This window comes from Python bivittatus, unplaced genomic scaffold (assembly GCF_059951505.1).
Source record: "Python bivittatus isolate LINGU-HERP-01145 unplaced genomic scaffold, Pbiv_v1 ctg000020_np1212, whole genome shotgun sequence".
Lineage (NCBI taxonomy): Eukaryota > Metazoa > Chordata > Lepidosauria > Squamata > Pythonidae > Python > Python bivittatus.
Genome location: NW_028277030.1, coordinates 65289471 through 65317186, shown reverse-complemented (window position 1 = coordinate 65317186; position 27716 = coordinate 65289471). Strand labels below are relative to the sequence as shown.

Sequence of the window (27716 nt, the reverse complement as noted above, 5' to 3'; positions counted from 1 at the left end):
TAGAAGGGAAGAATTTGTATTGTGGACAATAACCAGTGCATAAGAAAACTCAGTAATGTAAAATAGGCTATGTGTACGTAGATAAGTACAGATCATAATATTAACTGGACATATCAATTAGTCAGTTTAGCTACACTTAGAGTAACAGAATCACATGTGTTTGAGAAGTAAAAATAGAAACCACCTGGAATGGCTGGGGAAATTACTTAGGCACATGGTTATCAACTATGAATGGGCACCAGCATAAAATGAGTAGTATAATAAAACACGTTTACAGTTTCATTTGCCCCTTTGCCACATAGGCAAAATCTTAGCCCAAATGAAATACCCTTCCTATGACAATTGTAGGAAGGACATTGAATCAAGCCAGGGAAAATGGCCTCCTCTATTTAGGGATTGCGATTTGCCTTAGAAATCTGGCCAGTCTAAGGAGGATAGAGAAATATAGTCAGAAATATATCCTTTGGAAGAAATGCCAGGTCTACCTGAATATTAATATCTTTAATTAGAAGCTAGAATTGCTTCCATTGCTCTCCCAAATTTCACAGGTTGCTTGTCACTTGTATGAATTCTTAGATTCCATATAAATTCCTTGGAAAATTAGGATTGCCCATCACCTAAAATACAAATGAATGGATTGTAAACATGCTTCCACAGCCTCTCCGCTTTAGTTTTCATTCAGCTAAAGGTCATTGTTTTGCAATCTCATTAAAAGGTTTTTCTAATTGCTGAATAAAATTTTAGAATTCTGCCAAATCATAAATAGGGCTCTTTCATCCATGATGTATCACTGAACCAAATCCAGCTAAATGAGATGTATTTCTATTTATTCTTCCTTTGTTTTCCTCTGTTCTCTCTCATTTACTGTAGCATAAGCTAGTGTTGAACATTTCACTCTTCAACACAAAGTAAAGTCAAGGATTGCTAATCAGCTTTTTTTTTTTAATATTCATGTAGATAAAACACATTAATCCCCTGACCTGCAATAATGTAAAAACACAGTGCTAATTGCTCTGGAGGAAACAACAACAACAGACGATTCTGTTGTCAAGTTTGCTAAAATAAACACAATTGGCAAAACAAGTATCTGGCAGAATGTTCTTTGACACTATTCATAATCCAGCCTTACATTGCTCCGGACATGGTATCACAGATGCACAGATTTGCTGTAATGGATGAAACAAAAATAAGGGCATGGGAAGGAATCTTGATTGCTACTCAAGAGAGATGTATTCTTTATTCTGTAGACAGTGCATTTTAGACTGAATTAATCCTTGTTCATGGACATAGTATCTGTGAATGAACCTCAGGTTTTATAGACATGGTGTCCTTGAAGAAGGACTTAATTCAATGAATCCATGGCTGCTCCAGTCACATCCTTCTTTCTTAAAAAATTCCCAGCACTATAGCTACTAATCCTGAAAGGGGCCACTCTTGGATGGTTGTGAGGTTAGTTAAGACCATCAACTTCCTCACAGAGGGAAATTCCACAATTCCTTTTGCTTCTTCGGTGTCCCAAGGACCATTAGGCTGTAGCCTTAATGGTATTGTAGGATTAGAGTTGAAAGGATAAAAACCTGTTCTTTGAATTAGATGGTGTCTTCTAGCCTTGACAAGGGAACTATGTTCACTTCCTTTCCCACTGTATATGTGACAGCATCATGCTAGAGAACTTCTTCCCATGGGAAATACATCTGGGTCTTACTTTCCCTACTAATAGACGCCACTGAAAAGTAATATTGTTGTGACATTACATTCAGCAAATCATTTGAGAACTTCTACTCTGTCTTTGATTAATTATTGTTCCCTTGGCTGTTTTGTTTCATGGTTTTTAGCCATGTTGAGAGACCTTTTTTGGAAATAGAACTGATTGTTATAAATATTTTAATAAATACAAATAAATTAATTTAAAAGGTAGAGGAGATTAGCTGAAAAAAAAGGTAATTTCTGTGAATGTAGGTGGAACCATTATTCTTTCTTGCACTGATTTGTAGTTTTTCATTCAGACTGGACTTGCAATTGTTCCTTGAAGGTGTCAATTTCTCAGAATTAGTGCATTCAGGCTGGAAATCTAAGGTTCAAGGAATAATCTTCTACCATAACATTGTACATGATGCAACTTGAGTTAAGATTTAAAATGTTTACTTGAACCTCCCTAGTATTCCTTTTTATTTTCTGTAGAGACATGCAGCAGTATTGCCCAGTATAAAGTTGTCACTGTTATAAAATCAACACCCTTGAGAGGGTCCTAAGACAGTGCATGTCTAGTATTCCTGTGTGAAGTGACACAGATTTGCTTCAACAAAGTGATGAAAGTCATGGAAGTAATCTGGTTTCCTTTCCTGAACCCACCTGATTCTTCAGATGGCCTTGAACTCCTTTGGGTCAGTACTCTGCTCTCCTTAACCTCTTCTCCCAGTGTGTAGTGGGGAGAAGAAATAATCTTGAGGAACAGGAGGAAGAGCCACAACCAAGACAACAATCAGATAAAACAAATCTGAGTCTGGGGCAGAAATGTGATTTGAGAAAACATCTCAGACCTGACCCTCCCTAGTTCTCATGAAGGTAAGGGGAAGGAGGGGGGAAGTGAATCCAGGCGTGCAGGATTCTGTTACAGTAGCTTTATAATAAAAGTAGTATTAGCATTCATAACTTTGGCTTCCTAGTCTGGTCTACCTTGAAGGGCTGTCACAATGCTTCTGCAATGCTTCCAGACTGAGTTTGTTTATATATTTATCTGATTTCTATAGTCACCCATCTCAACAAGTGACTCTGGGTGGTGTATAATCATAAAAACATAAAACAATAAAAACAGTACAAATAAATAAATATATATGGCTGCTGAGTAAAACTATTTCCATAGATGCTGATATAGCCAAGAAACGGGCCTCTTAACACACTCAGGGCCTGAGGGCCTGGCACATAACCAGGTTTTCATGGCCTTACGAAAGGCAAGCAGGGTTGAGGTCATCCTGTCCCATCCAGAGTTGCTTCAGGATTGCCCACAGTTTTTAGTGACCAAGCGTGGAAGATCTTCAGCTTGTGCTGAGGGAAGCACTTTGGGAGCACTCTGGCCAGCAATGCAGGAGAAGGCTTCTTAAAGAAAGTTGCTAAGTCTTTTCCATTGTGCTTCCCTCTTGATGAGGGAAGCTCTTTTCCCTCTGCTGGCCTCTCTCAACAGCTGGTCAGCTAGAGAATAGCTCAATAGTGTGAAAGGAGCTTTTCTGAACAGCTGGCATTTCTCATTTGTTGGCAACAGTGGGAAGAATGGAAGCTACATGAAAAAAATGCATCCTTTCCTGCCATTTCCCTCTCTCAATTGCTGGTCATCTGGGAAATGGTTCAGAGAGTCCAACCAAGGAGTCTTTTAATGCATGGCTTTACACACAAAATGCATTAAAATACAGAAAATCATTGCAGAAAATGCATTGTTAGGAAAGTTCATGTGGAAATGTCGCTGCTGGGGGAAATGCAAGACTTTGGAGAAGCAGAGCGCCAGTGTTTGTTGTATAGCTGTGAAAGTGCACATGCCCCCTTTTTGCAAAACATTTTTTAATGAGGCTACATGTGAAACATTTGTCGATTCTTAGGCGCCATTGAAAGAGCTTGGACAAATTATCCAAAAATAACCAAACAATTAATGAAATAGTTCTGCAGCAATATTTCAGACAGTAATTGTGGAAATACGTGTTTAGACTGCTCATCACTAGTGCTAGTAATCCTTCCTTTCAACTCCAATGAGTACTTAAGGAGTACTTAAGTGCAATAGCTTCAGACTAGTGGGTCATCTGATAAACACATTAGATGTGAATAATAGGTATTCACACATGAACATACATGCATCCTTATAAGTTCATCACTGCATATATTTCTGATTGCATCAGATTACTTCCTCAGGAACCTCTTATGTGTTCATTCCAGGAAACAGCAATGTGCTTTTGTATTTCCAGAAGCAATTCTCATCATAGCTTGTGGAACTACTTTTACTTGTACATATCCTCTATGACTGGGTTGATCCTTCACATCAAGCTATAATGTGGTTACGTTGGTTTATGGTATAGTACAGTATGTAAAAATCCAGCCTTTATAGTTTGTAAGCCTTGATTTACAGCTTAATGTTAGGTATGAACTAGGCTTCTACAGTTGATTTAAGAAATAGCTTATAGCTAACAGCTTAGGATAATATGAGATCCCCATATGTGTTTGGCGAGACTGTGCAATCTAAGAAGACAAGTAAACTTAACCTTAGATTTAATCTTAAATTAAGGCATGACTTAAACTTAACCTTAAGATTAAATTTAACCTTAAATTTAGGCATGAAAGCCAGCTGGGTGACTTTGGGCCAGTCATTCTTTCTCACCCCAACTCACCTCACAGAGTTGTTGTTGTGAGGAAAATAGGAGGAGGAAGGAGTATTAGTTGTGTTCGCTGCCTTGAGTTATTTATAAAAATAAGAAAGGTGGGATAATTAAAAAAAAAAAAACTTGCTCAAATTCTGGTCTATGCTTGTTCACATGTATTCAGTTTCTATATCAAGCTGTAGATTTATTTATTTATTTACTCAATTTCTGCTCCAGAAAATACTCACATACATATTCATACTCAGTTTGCCCCAATAAATACATTTCCTCCCATTTTCCCCAATATATGTATTTTTGCAGTAATCTTTCTCCAACATATTGTTTTTCAAAATGGCAAGACACGTGTCACAACAGATCCGGGTCATGTATTAGGCTAGGTAACCTGAATTAGCTGACTTTGAAGACTCAAAAGTATTTCCCATTGCCTAAAGCTCTAACCCAGCCTGCTCGGTGTCTTAGAATTAGTGAACAGCTGTGGCTGCATTGGGGTCAATTGTATTGCAGGATCACCATGGGCTTCGGTGACAAGGCTGTGTTTGCATTGCCTGCTGCCATTCTGCCTGGGTGTGACAGCAGGCATACTGTCATCAGGGCTCTGATGTTTAAATGCCAGTCTCTGCAGCTTTCAAAAGGCCACCGATACATGGGAAATGAGGAGAAAAGGCCAAACCAGTCTCCCACACACTGGCCTTTGTTACTCTGCTTTATAGACACATTTTGGGTGGCGGGGGGTAGAGAACAAAAAGATCTGTGATGATTTTTTAAAAACTTGGTATTGTGTGTGTATGGGGGGAGAGGAGAGAGAAAGCGAGACTCATTTATGCCCACATTTCATTAGGCTAATAGCTTGGGGTGTTGCTTGCAAAAAAGAAATGTTGGTGACCCCTTGTGGCAAACCCATTATTTGCTTTGGGGCCTTAGTGTTTGCCAGAGTGGCACTGCTTTTCCTCCATTAAGTGTCTTGGCATTCCAAGCAGAGAGGATCAGAGTATAATGTCACAGTCATGGATATTTTCCCAGTGCTTGGGATTAAAAGAAGGTTAGGTTAAAGACTTTGCAGTAATTACAGTTCCAGAATGACAAAGGCAGAGAAGAGCATAATTTTTATTTTGACGATCTGGAGTCCCCGGTGTACAAAACATCTGAGCTTCAGCTCACGCACTGCCGACTGATTCATCTCTGCTTCGTCAATAGTCCCCAGCACTATTGGCATCAATATTTCCTCCCACCTCCTACCTTGTACCCACAAAGCTCACTGTATGATTCATGCGCTGTTCCCTGGCATCTTCCAGCAGTTGCTTTTTTCCTTCTTCAGATATGAGCAATCACAGAATTGGTCTTCAGGAAGAGGAAACTAGTTCACAAAAGCACCCAACTGAAATTGCTGAAAAATCTCCTGCAGCATTGGTGATAACACCGATGATGCAAATTACTGATGTGATGAGTTGCAAAGATTTCTTGAAAAGCTCATATATAACATATTACAAAACTAGAATTTTGCTTAAGGGTTATAAAAGCTTAAAGATTTTATTTCAAGTTCCGGGCAATGCTCGTAGGACTGTTTTCTAGGTATCTATTTGCACACACACTTGAGGTCACAAGTAGACTAGTCCTGCAAGAGCTGCCAGCTGACACTATTTTGCCCTTGCTGCTGAATCACATGATTTTATTTCTCTGTATCAGACTTCGTTAGAGGTCCAAGAATCTATTGCAGTAAACCCTTGATTTAATGCAGGGTTCCTCAACCTCAACAACTTTAAGATGGGTGGACTTCAACTTCCAGAATTCCCCAGCCAGCCATGCTGGCTGGGGAATTCTGGGAGTTGAAGTCCATCCCTCTTAAAGTTGCCGAGGTTGGGGAACCCTGATTTAATGGATCTTGGTTTAGTGATCTTTGGATGCAACAGAGGAAATGTGTCTACACTGTATGTGGCATCCTCCTATGTATGTGGAAAATCCCCTCTGCCATTTTATGCAAGCGTAAAAATGTGAAATATGTAATATACATGGGCATAAATGCCCATGTTCATTTTATTCATGTGTAAAATAAGAAAAATATGCATATACAAAATGACATTCCCAATTTATGCATGGCTAAAATATATAAAATAAGCCTGGGTAAAATAGCATTTGGATTTAATGGACATTCTGCTTTACTGGACATCCCTATTAGTCTATTATTTTATACTTTCCTATACACCCCCCTATTAGTCTATTAAAACAAACGTTGACTGTAATTGTGAACTTCAAGACATTTGGATCACCTGCCATGCTACTTCAAATTTGAGGATAGGGATTAGGCATGTATAGGAGGGAAGGTATGTTAGTAAGAATTGATGTAATGGCACGTTTTCACCCTCTGTTAACTAATGTGGGCTTTTACCACTTGTGTGTTGGAATCTAGTAGTAGTAGACATCCATTCAGGTAGCACATCTTCTCCATCTCAATTTCCCCAACTTCTGTAGACCTTTCCCCCCCAACCTTATCACCCTCTCAAAACCCACTCTAGAGGGGTGGAAGATCCTCCACAACATACTCCAAACACATACAGAAGACACAGAATGTGATACATCTAAGTGCACATATGTATGTATAAATAGCATTTAAATTTTTGTTCTGGTCTTATCTTTTTCGGAATATAGAATAAAGACAAGACCAGAACAAAAATTTAAATGTTATTTGAATTAATGATTATTGATCAAAATGGTCTGGAAAATAAGATATCCCATATATAAAATTTATGAAGCCACATCTGCACATATACTTACAACCATTCTCTTCATACAAACATCACTGTCTCTACCCCCCCAAAATATATATATATATATATATATATATATATATATATATATACACACACACACACACACACACACACTCACTCTCTCACTCTCTCACTCACACACATGGTAGACTGCAAATATCTGTGCAGCTTCTTCTGTGTAAGTCCCACTGAGTTCATTGGGGATTACTTTCATTTTATATAGGCTGTTGCTCTGTTGGGGATGACTCTGTTGAACTCAGCTGAGCTAGGAAGGAAGTTAATAGGAGCCTTTGTGTTGAGCTACAGGTATCAAACTTCTAATAAATCCCTTCGACTTCAGTAGTTCTTATGTGCATACACACACACAGTACTTTTAGTGCTGGTCAGCAGGACTTTCCTCTCATAGCTTTCCATGTATAGAAAGTACATGTCTGCAATGGAGCACCTTTTCGTCCATGGAAACATTCCAGTGATTAAAGATACTGACTTTCCTGAGACCTCATTTGCATGGCTAGAGGGGGATTTCCACAGCAGACACTCATTCTCTACACATGAAGGTTGACAAGAAGGCAAGGCTGACATACTTGCTGTGTTTCTCTCTGAAAAGGCGGTACAGTAGCTGCTCCTTCTCCCCCCTTGCCTCAATTTCAGCCATTCGCTGGAAGCATTTAGCCTTTGTTCTTTCAACTGAATCTTCCTTTGTTTTCATATTCTCAGTAATCCCAAATCAGAAATAGGTATTTGGGGGAAAATATCTTGTGTTCCTTCCAGGTAAATACTGTACTTAACACTTTCCACACAACTCTGTAAAAAGAACAAGCAAAACAAAAATGGTCTTGGGAGCTGATGGTCTTGCTCTGCCATACCCATACAAAAGAATATAGTGGCATTCTTCTGAAGCATCCTTGAGTAAGGTGGAATATTCAGTAATGCTCTAGAAAGTACTCTTCTATATTTTAGGAGGGTTAGATCTTGCAAATATGATCTGGATAGGTCAAAAAGCCATTTTCTCAATAGATTGCTTGCTTAACTGTAACCAAGATTTAATAGCAGCTGTGCTAAAAGGCCAAAAAGACAGAACCTCAAACTAATGACTTCCATCAAGCTGCTCTCATGTCAATAATTAAATACCCTAAGCCAAATTTGCGTCTAAATGGAAGGAAGAGCAGCTGATTTCAATTCTTAGAACTCAGCCTAGAACACTGAAAAAAACCCCACCATAAAATAACTGAACCATGGGCTTAAATCATGAGAATGTCAAGGGCTGAAATTAAAATTATGACTTTTTATAAGCAGAATGCATTAAAAATTTAATGTTCTGCAAAATTATTACCAGACACATATCTTGTTGGCGTATGTATGCCTCTGATTACTGGAGAGCAATGACCAAACATCTGAAAACTCTAACTTGTCTATTGAGCTGTTTATTCAAATATCGCATATGAGGCACATGCTGTTTATAAAGCACTGTTACTGCTATATTACTGTAATTTACTTCTGTTTGGTATTTTAAAATACTATTTGGAAAATGCCCTCATTTGTCTTCTTACACTTACTTTTGTCTGGGATAGAACTGTAGCATCTCTTTTGTACAATAGAAATAGTTTCTTGTAGCCAATCTAGGTACATGCTAGACTGAAGGTGTTAAAAATTCAGCGATGTCATTAACATATAAATGAAACTGAAAAGAAGCTAGAATATTTCTTCCTTAGCCCCTTTGTAGCAGGTATAGAATCTGAAGGACCTCACAGCTTTCATAAAATAGTAGACAACCCTGTGGCCCACTGGGTCATCCTTTGAGAGAAAGGATGTGACCAGAATGAACGTTAAATTTTAGACTGAGCATATTTTTTTTTACCCCAGTGCTGGACGATCCCATGATCATCTAAGAAGAGTATATATCATAAATAGAAAAAATAATTGTAGCGGCAAATGAATGTCAATAAGAAGTCAATATTTACTTACCTAAACAGATAAACAGAATAACCCCAGGCAGGTGAAAAACCAATGAGAACGGGAACAACTTCTGACTTTCTGCCGGCTTCCCTGTTGACTTTGTTTGTGGGAAGCTGGCCGGGAGTGTTGAAAATCACAATCATGTGACCGCAGGGATGCTACAATGGCCACAACTTTGCAAATAAAACTGGTCTGAACATCATAGAAAGGAGTAATGGGTCCCGGATTTTTTATACACTCTTTAAGTTAGTGGATTTTAGGTACTTTCATTCAAAAATTGTTGTGGTATAATGCACCTTTTGGGCTAACTTGAGGGTACAAACAAACAGATAAACACAATGAGAGTTTTAGTACTATATAGATTTGTATCCGTTGTGGAGAAGGCTAGTATTTCATGGGGAAAACAAAGTTTTTTGTTAGTTTGTTTTTTGCATAATAATTTGCCACTTATTACAATTGTTTATATCCCACCTTTCAGGATAACAATCCTCTCAAAGCATCTTTACTGAAAAACGAACAAAAGATCTCCAAGACCTTTCCCATAAGGCCACTGATGACAAGGGCCTGCCTGCTTAAGCAGACCAAGTTTGGGTGATGCTTGCTGACCCAACTTCCTTCTCTTTTTAGAGATTCTTTCCACAGGGAAGTTGGTGGCAACAATTCTGCAGGGTATATGTTAGGGGGAAGAGTCCAATTGAGAAAATGTTTGTGATGGTTGTTACTCACCTTCATTCCTCAGCTGATGGCAGTGGCTATGGCAAGGGAGGAGGGAAAGAGCCTAGCTGAGTAATTTTTGAGAATGCTTCTTATTTGTCCAATGCAGCATAGTTGAAGTGCTGTCGTTCAAATTGTTGTGATTTTTTCCCCCTCTTCTAGGCTAACTGATAAACACCCCTTTGTAATTGGAAGCAATTAGTCTTCCTTCCATTCTTACCCTTAGAACATTAATGCATCCTAATTCAATAGGTTAGATCAAAGGAATGATCTACAATGTCCCTGTCTACCTTAAACCATACTTGCTGATATGCCTCCATAACTCTGTTTTCTGCAATAAATTCAGTTAATAAATACAAGCCCATCAGCTCATATAAAGATTAAAAAGTTCTGGAGATACAAGATTTTCAGCTTCAGTTGCTGCTATTGGAAGACATTCAGTTAGCTAAAATCAATCTGTTGTTTGATTGACCTTAGCACCAGTCAAATAATAACAATGGAGTGCTGCATAAATTAATCACAGGCAATAATGCACTCCAGAATCATGCAAGCATTCCTCAATAAGCCTATTAATTATACAAAAAGGCATAATTAATAAATAATTTCAGTACTGGAGGAAAAAAAAATAAATGTTTGCCAGCTTGCTATTCTCCCTTGAATGAAAATTTTATTAATTAAAATTTTTGAGCAGTGTATCCATTTAGCAAGAAGCCTGAATTAATACTACTATATTTGTATTAAGTTATTCTCAGTTGATGTTTAGCTTGTTGGTATTCCTGTCAGATTGCCCACCCCTACATATTCTTCTCTTTATTCATAAATAATTGCATAACCTATCAGTCAAACCTAGGATGTTCATCTTTTGTAGCTAATTTTGCTGAAAGTGTAGGGATATGAACCATTGCCAAAAAACTTTTTCTTTTGAAGATAAGTCCATTCTAAAGCAGTTGCTGCTGACAATTTAATTTTCTTAATGGCAGTCACATAAAAAGGAGATGTTACTATACACCACAAAAGCAAACAGGCCTGCCTCTCTTGCAGTTGCTGGAGGGTGCTGATACTCTGGAAAAGTGAAAGGTACTGTCTAACTTCCCCCGTTAAAATGGGCTGTATCATTCGATGGAAATGTCTTCTGCACATGTCTCTGCACATAGACAAGACCATCAAAGGCGCTGAAATCACCACCTCAACATTGGCACCTAAGAAGTTGAATGTCATTTCACTTTGCAGAGTTGCATCAAATGGGCATTTGACTGAAAGCTCAACTGAAACTACATGAGCCCTGATGCTTCTCACAGACCCATATCCTCCTCAGACAGCCTGGTTGCATTTAATAACTTTACAAGATCATGAACTACTCCAGTCAGCATATATGTCTGATACCAACACCCACTGATAATGGCTAGATAAACTTAAATCAATTCATCTGCCTCCATTAGGACATAAAGACTCTAGAAAAGCTATATAATTATCTGATTTTGCCCAGGTTTATTTTCCAATGGAACATATGTAAACACTATCATCAAATTGATTTCTAAGATCATCAGAACAGCAGACCCCAAAAGATGAGGAAGTATAAAATTTACAGCTAGTTTGGCCTTACTATAAATGGCACACTTACAATATCCCTTCCACTGTTGACTGGGGGTTGTCAGACAGTGGCATCTAAAACCATTAAATAATATGGATTCATTTCTTTAAGAGTATAGTGTCAAAACAACTTAAGAAATCAGTGTATATCATACATATTTCAAAATACCAAGATCGAACCAGAGGCCTGCAACCATCAATCAAATTTTGCTCAGGAGCCCAATCTTCTATAAAACTTACCTTCTTTTGTCAAAGAGGTTCTTTTACAGGTAATCCTCACTTACCAACTGCCTCAATCAGTGACCGTTCAAAGTTACGACAGTGCTGAAAAAAAAAACACCTTATAACTAATGCCTGCATTTATGACCTTCACAGTGTGCCTTAGTCATGTGATTGCCATTACATTGTCAGTATGCATTGTCCTGTGCCTGACCCGTTGTTGGTTTTTTTGCCCCCTTGCAGAGCAGAGAAATTGAAGAGAAAGGAAGGGATTAGAAGAGAGTAAGCAGGCACACAATGGGGAATACACATTGAAAGCAATGTTACGGTGCCAGCAGCCCTGAATGCATATGGGGCTTGGAGCTGCAAGCACATTACACAAACAGCCCAACGTATTTCCCATTTTGTGCCTGCTTACTCTCTTGTAATTCCTTCCTCTCCTATCTTTCCACATTGCGGGGGGGGGGGGGAGAAACAAGTGATTTCTGTAGGCAATCTTCTGTTTTTTTTATCCCCTCCCTCGCGGGGTAGAGAGACTGAAGAGGAAGGGATTAGAACAGAGTAAGCAGGCACAGAATGGGGAATACACCAGGCTGTTTGTCTGACACACTTGCTGATGCCAGCACCAGCACACTGTTTTCAATGTGCACTCCCCATTGTGTGCCTGCTTACTTCTTCTAAACCCTTCTTCTGCAATGAATGTACATAAAAACATTAATTCTCTTATTGTTGATTATCCCAGTGCTGGGGTGACCATTCCAAAGGGCTGGGGAGTGATTAGGAGACAAACAAAAGCTGAAGGTGTGAAGCTGATTAGTCTTGTCAGCTGGCTATTCCAGCACTGCTGGGGTGAGCATACCAAAGGGCAGGGGAGTGAGGGAAAGTAAAGTACAGTTGCGGTCACATGATTTCCCACTTAGTGACTGCTTCACTTAGCGACAGTGAGTCCCCCTTGTGATTACTAAACAAGGACTACCTGTATTCCACTGAAGATTTACATGATTTCCAGTGAGGTTAAAACTTGACAACTTAACCAATTATTTGGTTATGTTATTTAACTTACATTATACTGAACCACATTCTAGAAAAAAATCATTTTCCAATTATTATTTTTATTTGTTAGACTTATAATCCATATTTTTTCTGGGAACTCAAGGCAGTTTAGAGGAAGATATCCTTCATTTCATCTGGACAACAACTCTTTGACTAGACTGGGTTGAGAGATTGCTTAGCCCATAGGCATCCAGTGAATTACCATGGCTAAAAGTAGACTGAAATCTGAGTCTCCCCACTCTTAATCTAACATCCTAACCATTCCATCACACTGTTCTCTATCACTGCAACTTCATGCTTATAGGTTCCAATATTATCTTTTTTTAAAAAATCAATTTGGTTGTGATTTTTTTTCATAAGAATAGGTTAACAGCTATAGATGTACTTTACAATTATTCCACTTTATGTGGCCATTTTATCCTGTCACTTAATTTAGCTATAATTACCATTACTGGAAATCTACAAAGTCTTCTGGTTCTGAACAATCCTGCAAATCTTGACCACTGTTTCTTCAAATTTTCATTTTACTATTAAGACAGACTCCTTGTTAAAAAATTCTCAGTGATTATCATTCATCCAAGATGAAATCCTTTTAATGGATTTCAAATCTGTATTACCTGATAACATATTCAACTCAGTGAAACTGCAGAAGTCCACTTGTGAAAGTGTATTCATGTTTAATGTTATAAACATGATATGTACTTTAAAGCAAGCTGATATAATTTCAACTTTCCTTTTTATAATATTCTGAGAATATGTTTTCACAAATTATTATTGTAAGGTTATAGTGTACAGGTAGTCCTTGCTTAACAACCACAATAGGAACTGGAAAATTGGTTGTTAAGTGGGGTGATCATTAAGCGAGTCACTACGTGACTGGACCCAATTTTATGACCATTTTTACGACAGTCATTAAGTGAATCAAGCTTCCCCAATGGACTTTTTTGCCAGAATTAGTTTAATAACCATGTGATTTGATTAACAACAGTCATAAAAAAGGTAGCAAATCACAATCACGTGACTGCAGGGGGTGGTGCAATGGTTTGCAATGGTCGTAAGTGTGAGTACAAGTCATAAATCACTTTTTCTGAGGCTGTCGTAACTTCAAGCCATCATTAAACAAACGGTCATTAAGCAAGGACTACCTGTAATCAAGAAGTCTGTTAAAGTAGGCAATGTCAAAAGACGTGAAACCCAAATCTCCTTATACTATGAGTAAACTATAATGAACGGCCATTTCATTTGAGCAATTGTATTTATTGATGGACATGCACAATCAGAATAGATGTGACAAGCTGGATGTGAAAACCGAAACCTCTGGCATAGAATGAACATCTTTCATCATGCTTCTTTCACGATCAAAGCAAATTTGTTGCTTTAATGAAGCAGCTTGGATTATAATACATGAAACCAATAACTTTTGCATATTCTTCTCTGATAGTTAATCAGCATAGTAAAAGCCATAATGCAGTTCAACAGAGTCCTTAATGAGTATTGCAAAAACCTGATGAAAAGATATCTAGTTGATTGCAAATGAAAAAGCAAAACAAAACAAAAAAACCGTAAGCAGGTATTATTTGTTCTCTGACTGATCAGTAGCACAGCAGAGAGATATTCCTTTTCTGTTGCAAACTGAAACTTTCGCTAAGGAGACACATCCTTTATAAACGTAACTTGGAGTAAGGCCCATCAAATTCAATGGGAATTACTTCTGTGTAGCTCTATAGAGAGTTGTGCAGTTTGGAGATTTTGCAGTTGAAAGAGAAAGACTCTTGATGCAGTGATGTTGACTTCAATCACTCTCTCTTTAAGATAAGCCATATGCTGACATTACTTAGGACAAACATGATGTGCTAATAATAGCACACATTCCCAGTTACTTTTTAACAATTAAATCAAGTTAGATTTCATCAGCTGGCTGTAGTTGCTAATCAGCTATCCTTTCTTTGAACTCCTTGTCTAAAGTATGTGACATTAACACTATGCACAGCCTCCAGTTAGGAAAAAGATGCAAGTGTTTGTGACTATGAACATTTTCCACGCAAAGGAAATTTAGTGAGCTACAGTTCTTGACGACATCAGGATAATTGTCCTCACTGCCTGCTGTCCTCAATATTTTGCAGCTGGTGGCATTTTGTGTTATAGAAAACAAAGGGACAGGATTAAAATCATGGCCTACGACTGAGACATGGTCAGTGTCGGAGGCTCAATATTTTGAATATATTTAAATAAAAATCTGCATCATTTGGATGAAAATGATATTTGCTAGTACCCACAGCAGAACCCATGTTACAATTCCTTTATTGAAAAATTAATATTATGCAATGAATTGATATACAAGTGAGAGACAATGACTAAAACCTTGTCACCTCTAAAACTTTGGCACTCACACTAAACAGAACCAGTTATATGGGAGATGGAGAGCAGGTTTTTCCAAGCTCACGTGGCTGCTTCTTACACAGGGGAAGAAAGGAAGCAAAGTGGCTGTTAATGCACACTCATACTGAATCAGCCAGGAGCAAATTATGAAGCCTGAAAACAGATGCAGGTGCTTTAATGATTCAAAGGTCCTTTGTATGCACCCCTGAGTATTAGAAGGCATCACTTTTAAAGGATTTGCCCAGCCTTACTAATATTTCCAGAAGCAATGGTAATCTTACTCTTTGTGTGTGTGCAACTAATTGAAATTGTAAGTGCAAGAGTTAAATAAACTGATTCTTAAAAAACTGGTACCAGTGGGTAAATTTACTAAGAGGTGCTAGCACCAGTACTAAAAGCCCTTTAACAGATGTGTCTCAGAATGCAGGAGATATAGCAAGAGTAGCATTACTGTTTTCAAGGATTTGCAACAAGCTCCATTTTACCTTCTGGTGCAGTAGATGGGGGTGAGGAAGGCTAATATAACGGGCTGTTCCTCTGTAGCTGGCTTCAGCACATTTTGACTACCACTCCCATCACTCTTAGCAAGCATGCTTTGATGTGCCTGGTTGGGGAAGATCAATTAAAATATAGAGCTTTTCATATTTAGAAGTCTTTAATAAATAATCACTGATTGAGTGTGACTGCAAAATGTCCAGTTACAGTTCTATTAATATCAATCTAAACAGACACACACTCAGAATCCTATTGTATGTTAGCTCTCCTTTGATTCCTTCTCCTACAGATGAAAATTGGTATAATGATCATTGTAATTCAACACATCTGGAAGGCACCAGTTTGGAAATGGCTGTTTCACAGGATCCCAAAGACACTCGATGTGTGAATTTTGATTTGTGGTGATCAGAGGTGCTTTGGAAATATGATAGAATGGGTTTAATTTTAATTCATTCTTGGCTTTTGTTAGATAATTACCTGGCTATTAGATCCTTGAGTAGGAATAAAGCAGTTACCTACTACTTGACATCTGGTGCCTGTACTTTTTGAGACGAGGCTGTATTAAGAATTGTCTCTCATTGCTTAAAATACTCCAATGAAAAGCTATTTTTCAGAGAGCTTATGCCACCTGCTGCAGCTTTTATTTTAACACATTGGAACACTTTTGCTAGGGGCAGCAAATGGAACATTAAGTACCAACCATGCATGATGTATTGGTTTAAAAGCCCCCATTAATGTGTCAAATGTGCATGAAATGATTTCACACATATGGCTGACATACTGTATCTAGAAACCTTCTGCTTATTTAGTTTCTTGGAAGCCCTGAAGTCTGTTTGCTTATGTTAGATTTCTATATCCATGTAAGTGGAAACCCTGTTCTTTAGATATTGAGTAGAGAGTTGGAAACACCTCGCTTAGTTTACATTTACCAAGTGAGTTGTCAACTAAGCTGCATGCTTACTAGTAAATATGTCCACTGAATTTAGTGAGACTCTTTTTCTGAGTAAACATTATTCTGATTACACTGCAGAGCTATTCACCCATGGAATCAATCTTAAATCAAGGAGCTCTATATAGATTGTATGATGTCTCTCAAGTACAGACTCACGTATTGGTGAAACATTTTGAATTCCTCTTTCCCTTCTGCCCATCTACTGAAATACCTAGTGTAATCCTTATTCAGTTCTAGCACACCTGATTATCTAGATGACAAGACATTCCAGTCCAGATGTGTTGGGACTGCAAGTTTCTGAATTCCTAATGATGGAGGTTGGGGAAAGTTGCCCTATAATATGAACAGCTGGTTTTCATAGCATTCCATCTACCATAGATGATATAGTCCCTTACGTAGGTGTGGAGAGAATCATTTGTTCAGCTGCTCTCACCCCTTTTCCTCAGGGTTGTCACACATTCTATCAACATTGACTCCATATTTAAGACTGCTAGGACATATTTATCCTTTTCTGTGAAAAAAAAACCCAACTGTTCTTATTTTTGTTGGTATCTGGCTTTTGTTTATTACTCCATACTTTCCGTTTGGTGGACTTAAGGCACTTTATAAAAATCACCTTGTTTTCCTTAGTGAAACATGTTTTCCATATTTCAGAAAAGCATAGCCTTCCTTTTTGGAAACATATGCCCTGCATATTTAAAAATTCATTTCTGCAATTATTCACAAATCCAGTAGGCAGTCCTCTGAATCCTGCAGAGGTTTGCAAAACTGGTTCAGTATCATTTGTGCTGTGTCTATGCATTATGTTAATCAGTGATGTTCAATATAGGGAATAATACATTACCATTATCCATAGAAGAGAAGATTGCTAATTTGCACAGGCAAAATGAGAACAATCTAAAAACTTGCTCTGGACCCCTATTTTTTCCTGGGTAAACTTACCACGGTTTGACAATTCCCCAGATTTGTGATTGCAAAGATTGTTCATGCAAAGTGGGAACACTATCAAAAGTCACTCCAGATTTCACCAGAAGTATGTTAAGGGAGTCATGACCCACATTTTGAGGATCCTTGGTGTATTTCATTATGGGCCCATATGTCAAAACATAGCAGAATGCTGGTATAAGAAATGCTATGCAGATTGAATAAGGAACTAATCGCATAGTGATACAAATACCAAGGAATAACTATGAATGAATGGTAAATGGGAATGGTGAACAGGAGAAAAAGAATATGGATTTTCCGAACTCTTCACTAGAGTTTTGTTTCTTGTTTCAATCTGTTCATATATATTACTGGGTGAAAATAAATACATATGAATCAGTTCCTCATCTGATAGTCATGAAACATCAGAATGTTTGGAAAACAGGCTACCTCTGAAAGAGGATTGGATGAGTCTTCTCTGTGAAAAAGCTATTTGAGTAAAAGAACAGTCTTATCTAAAACATAAAGAAATATCCCAATATATCAGAGCATTTGTAATAGAGTGTGTTGTAGATCACATCTGCTATTGAACATAATGTTGCCAGTGAGTTCAAGGTTTATAGCTTCCAGTAATAGCAGATAATTGTGATAAATGATTCATATCAACTACAAGCGACACCTTTTAAAATTTCCGTATCTGGCAACCGTAAAGCATTTCTGAATGCTTCAGTAGACCTCCATGACCGAAAGCAACTTTATGATTAATTTCATCTCAGTGTGGTAATTAGCATGGTTTGAAGCGATTCCTGGAAAACAGGCTGATAGAGGTGGAAGATTAACCCAACACTCTTTTTTAGAGCAAAGGACGATGTATGTATACCCAAGAATGCACGGGTTTCTCCTGGAAACTGCTAGGCTTTTTATTACTTCAGATAAAAGAAAGGGACCTTACAAAAATGGCGGAAGAGCCCTAAAGAGTAGAGTAGAAATCGGAGCAAGGGGTCCCAAAGAAAAAGGCTTTATTCAAGTAAAAGCAAATGGCTTGGTGGAGAAATATATATCTAAAAGGAAGTTGGCCTTGAAAACCTTTGGAAGTTGTTTTCTCTGAAATAGCTGTCTTGTTGCCCTTTGTCCAGATATCCAAAAACAGCACATATTCCAAAGTAAAAGTGTTTATTTCACATCCCAGGGTTGTATTCTGGCATTCAGATTAGATCCTAGCATTGGGACACCCCTAGTTCAGAAAGCTTGGGGTCTAGCTCACTGAAGAAATACATTTTTATCTTCTGTGATGATGAAATAAATGAATGGCTCTGCCTGTGGTTGTGTTGTGGTGCCTATGTGAAAGCATTTGGCACAATATAACAGTGCGCTTATTGCCTCTTATTATATATCCTTACAGATACAAAAGAAGCTGTTTTCATCAAAGACCTAAAAAGTAAGATTTATCTTTCTAATTATGTTCTTACCTTTTATTTATTTATTTTATTTCAGTGTTACTAGAGTGTGCTTTAGTACATCCCAATTATCCATATTGAAGTATATCATTTTATACATTCTTTTTGGGGGGTAAAAGACATCTTGAGCTCAACGGGATTTACATCTGGGTAGACCTGCAGAGAACTGTGCTGTAAAACTGTAAGAAAATGCAGATATGGAAACAGTGACACCATTTATAATTTTAAAGTGACATGTTTAGACTTAGCAGTTTCTTCTATCCTGAATCAATTCACACTGCATTTTCAGTTCCCCATTCTCATTTGTGACTGACAGTTATTTCTTCCCTTCTCCATTTTTTTTTTTTAATCTCACAACTTGAAAAAGCAAATAGGGATTGAAATGTCAACTGTGATCTCAGCTGAATATATTCTTAGTGGTCATGAGCTGGATAGAAGAAAGTTCATGTATCTGGTTTCTATATAATAAGGTCTGAAGACTCTTAGTCCCTTGAATAAATGAATACAAGTCCCTGTCATGAAGGATGCAAATCACCGAGCCTGGCAGCATTCTGCAGGTTCTGTTCCTGAAAACTAATGCAGGAAACAGGTGGCAAATCCTTAAAGGCCTTCCAGAATCCTGCATTATTTAACCAGGTAAAATTTGATGCACCCTTAGCATGGGCCTAAAGGTGCCCCATGTAACCTTATAAAATGAAAGGGAGGATAGCCTGCAGCTGTGTATTCTTCCACTGAATTGCAGAAGACTTCCTGGTACTTACAGATCGGAAATGAGGGTTACTTGATTTAGATGACAGATCTGCAGCATGTCGCAGTGACATTATCCTCACTGTGCTTCTAGAGCACCACCAAAATCTACATACAACTCAGTATCACAACAGTTCTCATCTGAAGGTGGGGAGAATCATGTTTCTTCCACAGGTATAGGGATTCCAGTTGCAGCATTAAGGTGCTGGGAAGTAGTTGCATGAATAAAGGGAACACTCTGGATCATCCAAGGCAAAATAGAAACACTTGGAGACCCCCAGCGCAAAAGGTCATCACAGGAAAGAGAAGATACAAATGTAATTGCTGTTCATTGCTGCTGATTTCAACGGTCAGTTTGGGTAGCAGGTGCTGAAATGGACAGCTTTGATGGACAATTCTGATCCTCCAGCATGGCCAGTGGTGAGGGAAGATGGATTCTGCAACCCATCATGTCCCTGACATAAATGAACATAGTTCAATATTCTCTTCTGAGTAGCACTTATCTTCTGCATTACAGAAGGAGTGTTTGATTATTTTCTTGTCAAACAGGCATGCTTGCACAGAGACAAGCTGTGAACTGACTCTAATCACATGTAGCCCTGTTGACCTGAAGTGGGGATGGGTATTCCCATTTATCATAAAAGATGTATCAAGCACAAGCGTTGCACTTCAGATTGTTCAATATTTGCACACATACATGGTATATCAAAGCTGAGCTGGTGACATTGATCTACGCTACAGCTTCAGTTAAACAGCTTGAGAATAACCTGTATTGTCTTATTCTGGATGAGGAGAGCACACATGCACAGACTTCAGTTTCCTTCAGGAAGAATGTGTCTGTTCTCTAGATTATTCCAGCCATAGCTTTTTATGCAAATGATGCATGTGGTTTTTGAAATGACTATTAAAATGTAATGGTGAGTGGCATAATACAAAATCTACATTTGTTAATAATAGTAATTATCACATGATTTCAAATCACAATTTCCGCTGTCACTTGCCCCCTGTTTTTGACTTAATAGAACTCCAAGAAACAGCTTGTTTTAATTATCTTCTCTTGTCCCTTGTGAGAAGGATACTAAGGGCAATATTTTTCATATGTTGTTTCCCCAGTTCTCTGTTTTTTGTTAAGGCATGCCTTGTTATGATTGCTTTAATTTGTTCTCATTTTAAGAGCCAGCAAAAGCTCCTGTCTCCCCCCAGCCAGTTTCCATAAAAGTGGTAACACCAGGTAAATAATTCAATTATTTTCTCTTGCTTTATTTTTAGGGTTATTTAATCACCCTTTCTGGGAACATGCATTTCTTTTTTATTTCATTGCACCAGAGCGCCATCTGTTGGATCAGATGAGGATGGACTCTTTTTGCTCTCTGTGAAAATCAAACTAACAGTAGGCTCTGCTGTGCCAACTGACAAAACCATACACAATCATTTACAAGCCACAATAATTGGATTCACTCATTGAGTAAAACCAAAACTAAGCACACTGCATTATGGCTGAGCATGATGAATGAACCTTGCAAATTGTGGATGGGAAGCTTTTCCTAACAGAACATGATGGGCATCAATTGCTGAGGGTGGAATGTCTTGAAACAAGGGCCATGCACAAGTACGGTTCCTTTTGGAGGGCAAGTTCAATGGAGGTTCACAGTGTTTCTGTAAAATATTTGGCTACACATTCTCCCTCCTGAAGTTAGGCTCACCCCTCCCCGCTGTCATCTAGGAAGTCCCTCAAGACCTGCTTATGTCATCAGGCAAGCCTGGGGGTCTTTGGGAACTGGAGACATTCTTAGAGGGCTCCACTATGATTGATATTCAGTTCTCTCCGTAGGGTTTGTATATTTTAAAATTTTTGATAATGTTTTCATTTTAATAATCACTTTTTATCTTTTTATAATGATTGTTTTTTATGTATTTGTTGTTTTATTTAATTGTTGCATGCCGCCCTGAGTCGCTTTGTGTGAGATGGGCAGCTATATAAATGTGACAAATAAAATAAAATAAAAAATAAAATAAAAATAAAGACGCAGATAAAGGCCCTACTGCAAAGGGCCAACCCAACTACATAATCTTTGAAGAAGAGCAAAAAAGAGTTCATGATTTTGCTGACTTACAGCAGGTAGCTATTTGTTCCATTTTACAGAAGACCGTCCTATCTTTAATGAGTTGTTATATGACCGTCCTGCATGTGAAGGCCTGTTTTTCTGGAAAACCTGCTCAGTCCACATCTGGTGTAAAGACAGAGAACCACATGAAGAAGAGGGAGTAGAATGTAGTGTTCAAATTGCCCATCATTTGGCCCTTGGATAGCAGAGTTAAGCAACAATGCAGGTTACCTGATTACAGATGTCCCCATTATGATGAGAGATTGGGTATTTCTACTCTGATTAGTTAACTATGGTAAAATTATTTCTAAAGCTGAATCTATAAATATGAATTAGCTTCTACAAATCAGAGTCCTCTTTTGTCCACTTCTTTAGAGAAGAGGAGGGAGGTGACAGAAAGTAGAAGAAAAGGAAGAATACTTTTCTGCAACTTTTAGTTTTGGCTCTGTCTACCACAACTGTGTGCCTCAAATAGATGACCCCAATTAAAAAAAAAAAATCTTGTCATCTCTTTTTTACCTGTACAGAGATAGTGAAAGGAGAGAAATAGATGCATAAGGTATATAATCATCCTAAGGCAACAGATTATTTCAAATAGCTGCACAAGGAAATAATTATGCAATTTGTTCCTCTGATAACATCGCATCAGGTCACTGCATATGACCGCAGATATACTCTTCACAACCTATAAATCAGTGTTTCTTCACCTTGGCAACTTTAAAATGAGTGGACTTCAACTCCCAGAATTCCCCAGCCAGCATAAGTCCTCTGCTACAAATCTTTATTTTGCCAAATGAAGTTGATCCATTCTGAATAGTATTCTTCCTTCATAAAGAATATCAACATTAAAAAACATTCATGGGAGTTATGTTAACATTGCTCTGCTGAATGACATCCACTAGCAAAAATGGCATTATAAAGTAATTCCTATTTCTTAAAAAACCTTTTTCTATATATATTTTTAACATCCAATCTGCCCACCTCCCTGGGATATCCAAGTAAGAACCAGGCCCAGTTTTGCTTGTTTTCCTGAAAGGTAAACCACTGCCATCTGCTGAAACAAACTTGTAATATACAGCAGAAAAAAAATTGATTTTTCACAAATTGTTTATGTCAATATTACAACAATCGCTGAAAATGCAATGGGGGTGAATTACTCTAAAAAATAATTTACTTGCATGAAAATTTTTTTCAATAAAACCTCAAGTTATTGTTGAAACTATGTAGTAATATATGTGAATCATTGAATAATTAAAAATGTGAAAGGATTAAATGTTTAGGTGAAACATTCTAGCATTGATTTAAAAGTCAGACCTGCTGTAAAAAATTTAGGCAGTAGTACGAGACTTGGATTTATCTGATTTAAGTTTGTCTGAAATCCATGGGGAAATAAAAACTCTGCACAATAAAATGTTTTCAGTGCAATTGCATATTTGTCTATTCAGAAGCAGTTCCTACAGACTTAATGAGGCTGGCTTTCACTTATTTATATATAGGATTTCATCCTTAAAATCCCATTTATTTATTTTCTTTGAAACTGGATATACACGCCCCCTTCAAATTGAGTTTCTCAGGATGATTTACAAATGATTAAAATCATAGTATATTTTTAAAACTAAAATAATTAAAATGCAATATATAAACAATAAAAGCACAGCTGCAGATTGATTAAAAAGCTTCTGTGTAGCATATATATATTAAATTGCTGTATTAACAGAGTAAAAGACATGGGGGAATATATATATATATATATATATATATATATATATATATAAATATATATATAAATATAAAATTTTCATTGAAGAAATTTTTAACAAAGTAAAAACCATAAAAGAAAAGAAAAGAAGAAAAGAAAGATAATAAAGAAAACTAGTAAACAGTGAAAAAAGAAAAGAGAAAAGGAAAAGAGAGATTAAAAAGAAGCAGCTTCCGATCTTCTTGACAGAGATTATAAATACATTTATATTTTGCCCTCTCTCTCTAAAGTTACATAATAATTTCCTTCTTTCCATAAGCTACCCTTTCTAATCTTCAAACCTGTAAATCACAAGCTAATTTTTTTTCTTTTTTCAACAAAAAGTCCATAAGTGGTTCCAGTCACTGATAAATTGATAGTTGTTGATCTTTCTCTAAACAAACAAGTTAATTTTGCCATCTCTGCTAGTCTTGTCATCTTCACCAACTTTTCCTCCATTGTGGGTATTTCAGAGTCTTTCCATTTTTGTGCATATAATAGTCTTGTAGCAGTAGTCATATATAAAAATATTCTTCCGTGGCTGTTTTTTAATTGGCTGTCCGTTAATCCCAGCAAGAAAAGTTCTGGTTTCAGCTGAATGTTGATCTTTAAAACTCTTTGTATCATATTTGAACCCAGAAATTTCTGGCTTTTTTACAAGTCCAAAAGACATGGGGGAATATGAACATCTTTGTCTGAGCCTGGAAGGACCATAAAGTTGGCATGTCTCATCTGGGTGGGCACTTCCAGATGAGACATGCCAGGTGCCAACTTTATGGTCCTTCCAGGGTCCCCTACTTCTTCCACTACTACGAAGAAGACCTGCTGCCAAGTAGCCTCTTGACTTCCACATGGAAAACACTTTAATCAGGGATTCTAGAAGAAACTTAAAGGATAGGTAAAACTATATGAGAAGAAATATTCCTTCAGCTCCTGTGATCCCAAACCATGAAGGACTTTATATGTGATTGAATGATTGGTAGATTGATTATGTGCCATCAAGTGGTGTCAACTCTTAGTGACCATATAGATAGATTTTTCTCCATGATGGTGTGTCCCTAACCTGGTCTTTCAGGTCTTCCAGAGGTGCACTCATCACTACTGTAACTGAGTCCATCCACCTTGCTGCTGGTTGTCCTCTTCTCTTTCCTTCCACCTTTCTCAGCATTAAAGCCTTCTCTAGACAGCTAAGTCTTTGTATAATGTGTCTGAAGTAGGATAATTTGAGCCTGGTCATCTGTGCCTCAAGTCAGAACTCTGGGCTGATTTGGTTGATAATCCATTGGTTTGCTTTCTCGGCTGTCCATGGTATTCTCAGGAGTCTTCTCCAACACTGAAGTTCAAAAGAGTCAATGCTCTTTCTATTCTGCTGCTTCAAAGTCCAACTTTCAGTTCCATAGAGTGTCACAGGGAATACCATGGCTTGCACTATTCTGATCTTTATAGGTATAAACGCATCACAACATCTGAATATCTTTTCCAAGGCTTTTGTGGCTGCTCTACCAAGTGCTAGTTTGTGGCATATTTCTTGACTGTTTGTTCCTTTACTGTTGAATATATTATTACCAACATCTCAAATTGCGAATGGAAATAAACTGGGAGCCAGTAAAGATATGTCAGATCCACACAATATGGTCAGAATCCCCAGTTCCTGTCAGTATGCTTGCTACAATATTTGGTACTAACTGAAGTTTCCAACTCTATGCAAGGATTATCCTATGCTACAGTAATCTGGATGAGAAGTTGCATGGATTACTGAAACAAGGGCATCTCTATCCAAATAGGGTTTAGTTAGTACACAGCCTAAACTACTAATAGTGCTACTGAGGATAGTTGGCCTGTAATGATAGATATAGATCTAAAAGCTCCCCAAGCTACAAACGTAACCCATTAGGAAATGCAAAAATTCATCTAAACAAACCATCCATTGGCATCACTTCTATGTTCTGTGAATTGTGCTTCAGTGTACTGATCACATCCAATACATTATTGTAGCTGGGCGCTAATTAAGCAGTGCTGCTACAACCTGGGTCTGATGGAAAGAAGAGCTAGAGTTGCATGTCATCAGCATATTGATAATGCTTCACTGTAAATATCCAACTGACATCATTTACCCTTTTCATATAAATGAGGGTTGGAATAGAAACTTGCGGAACCTCATAGTGTAGATAGCACAGGGTTAATTGGAACCCCCACACACAACCTTCAAGTATGAGCAGAGCTGTCATAAAGCTATCAACACTTATATTACATACTTTCTCCAGAAGGACATTATGGTCAATGACAATTAATTAATTAATTGCTCAATCTAAAGTCAACAAGTAAAGCTGCTAAAATATGTGGCAGAATCAACAGGGTTTGCATTAACCCTCTTTCTCTCCAGTAAAGATTAGCATACAGCAAGATATACACTTTCTTTGCCAAAATCAGAGTTAAATCCAAACTCAAATGGATCTAGAAAATTTCAGCTAAGGGTATCAGGACTTATCAGCCACACTTTGGCTTTCTAAGCAATGAGAACCTAAAATAATCTTTAAATGAAAAGAAGATAAAGTTCTTATGAGTGTACATAGAATAGGCTGTGTTTACATGATACAACCACTACCAAATACTTCCTTCCTTTGAGCAATGCAGCTGCAATAATCTACCTATGGCTTATTTTGCAGGGGATATGTTACAAGAGTCACATGTAATGACTATCTCTAGTTGGAATAAGCCAGAAAGGGGAGATTTGTGTTTTTTCAGAACCAGGAATGACTGACCAGGAATAGTCATTGCACTGGATTTGCATCACCTGGCCTCTAGAAAATAAACCAGTCAGATGGGTTGGAGCCATCAAGCATTTCTGTAGCTATACTGTATTGGGCAGTGGTTTTATTGTTTGAATGCACTCATAGAAGCACCCATATTAATTCTTTCCACTATCTGGATTCCACAGATATGCACTGATAGCCATTTTCAGAAAGTTTTGAAATGCTATACAGTAAACTATGTCTTCTATAGATCCTGTAGCCCCTGGACATCACTATTTATATGACAATATCTAAAGTCCATTGACTTATTATTATGGTTCTTCTAACATTGCTGTTTCTAAAAAAGCAAAGGGCAAGGAGAAAAGATTATGCTGGGACACCAATTCATGTTTGGATCACCAACATTCTGGAAAATTTGGGTACACCTGCTCCCTGTTTAAGGGAGTCTGTCTCAAGCTTCCTTTCTAAATTCTTACCTCAAACTATCCTCCTTCTACTACAGTGCTGTTCATTAGGAGTACTTGTTTGCATAAACAAGGGCAATTATAATAATCATAAGCTGTTGTGATTGCAAGTTTCAAACTTTCCAACAAGAGTACTGAGTATAGTAAATTTGATTCATGGTTATTGAGACTTCTACATGAATCAGGCAGGGGGAGCAAGTTAGCTACAAGAAGAAATTTGCAGACTAATGAGAAACTTTATTAATATAGAAATAATACTGATGAGATTTTGACTTTAAAATATGTGTGATTTCTTAGTCTTGACAACAAACTCTTTCTTAAAACATATGGGGAAAAGGAAACATAAAATGTATTTATTCTGTCAGTTTCTAGCAAAGCCTCTCTAGAGACAAGGCTGTGCATTAGACAGTCTTTTCACATCTTGCCTTGCTGTCAATTGATAGCAAGCCTAGTCTCTCACAAGGAAGGCTTGACACTTCCCTGATTGTCTCACCAACTGTTTGAGATTTGGGGAGTTTATCTTCTAAGTATTCCCAAAACACCAGATGGGCTTGTCCCCAGCCTCTTCTGCCAGCTTCCTTTTCTTTCCTGAGCAATCACCAGTATGAATGATCTCCATTTTCCTTCTGTTATTACACACCCTTGCCTTTTCAAGCAGCTTCAGCTGATGTAGGATTGAAGAGGATACCCTGTGCAATTTGTGATATGGAAATTATATGGATTCTGTGCTCCATGATTCTGTTGCAGGAAATGAGGCAAAGCATATCAAGAAGTTTGTAAAAGGAGAGTCCTGTTACTGTTTAGAATCACTTGCCTTATCCCCCTTAGCTCTATTGGGGAAGGAAGAGGAGCTTTTCCCCTTATGAATAGTGGAGTGAAGAGGACATAGTAGAAGTCAGGAGAGAATATTAGATGATCTTCATTGTATCCAATTATACTGCATGTAATTCATGCAATGATGTTTAGATAGTCACTACTGATTAAATCATGGGGGAAAATGTTGAATTAATATACAACAATTAAACATAATAAAATCCATTCTAC

The 27716-nt window shown here is 37.6% G+C and overlaps 1 protein-coding gene across 38 annotated transcripts in view; it reads left to right on the top strand.

Annotated features, from left to right (window-relative positions):
* Positions 1-27716, top strand: part of TRDN (triadin) — a 241826-nt gene that overhangs the window by 124391 nt on the left and 89719 nt on the right. For all 38 annotated transcript variants that reach the window (XM_088140165.1, XM_088140069.1, XM_088140090.1 and 35 more), the window contains 2 exons: positions 18811-18846; positions 20787-20843. In XM_088140165.1, coding sequence (XP_087996291.1) covers positions 18811-18846; positions 20787-20843 — 93 coding nt within the window. The remainder of the gene's footprint in view (positions 1-18810; positions 18847-20786; positions 20844-27716) is intronic.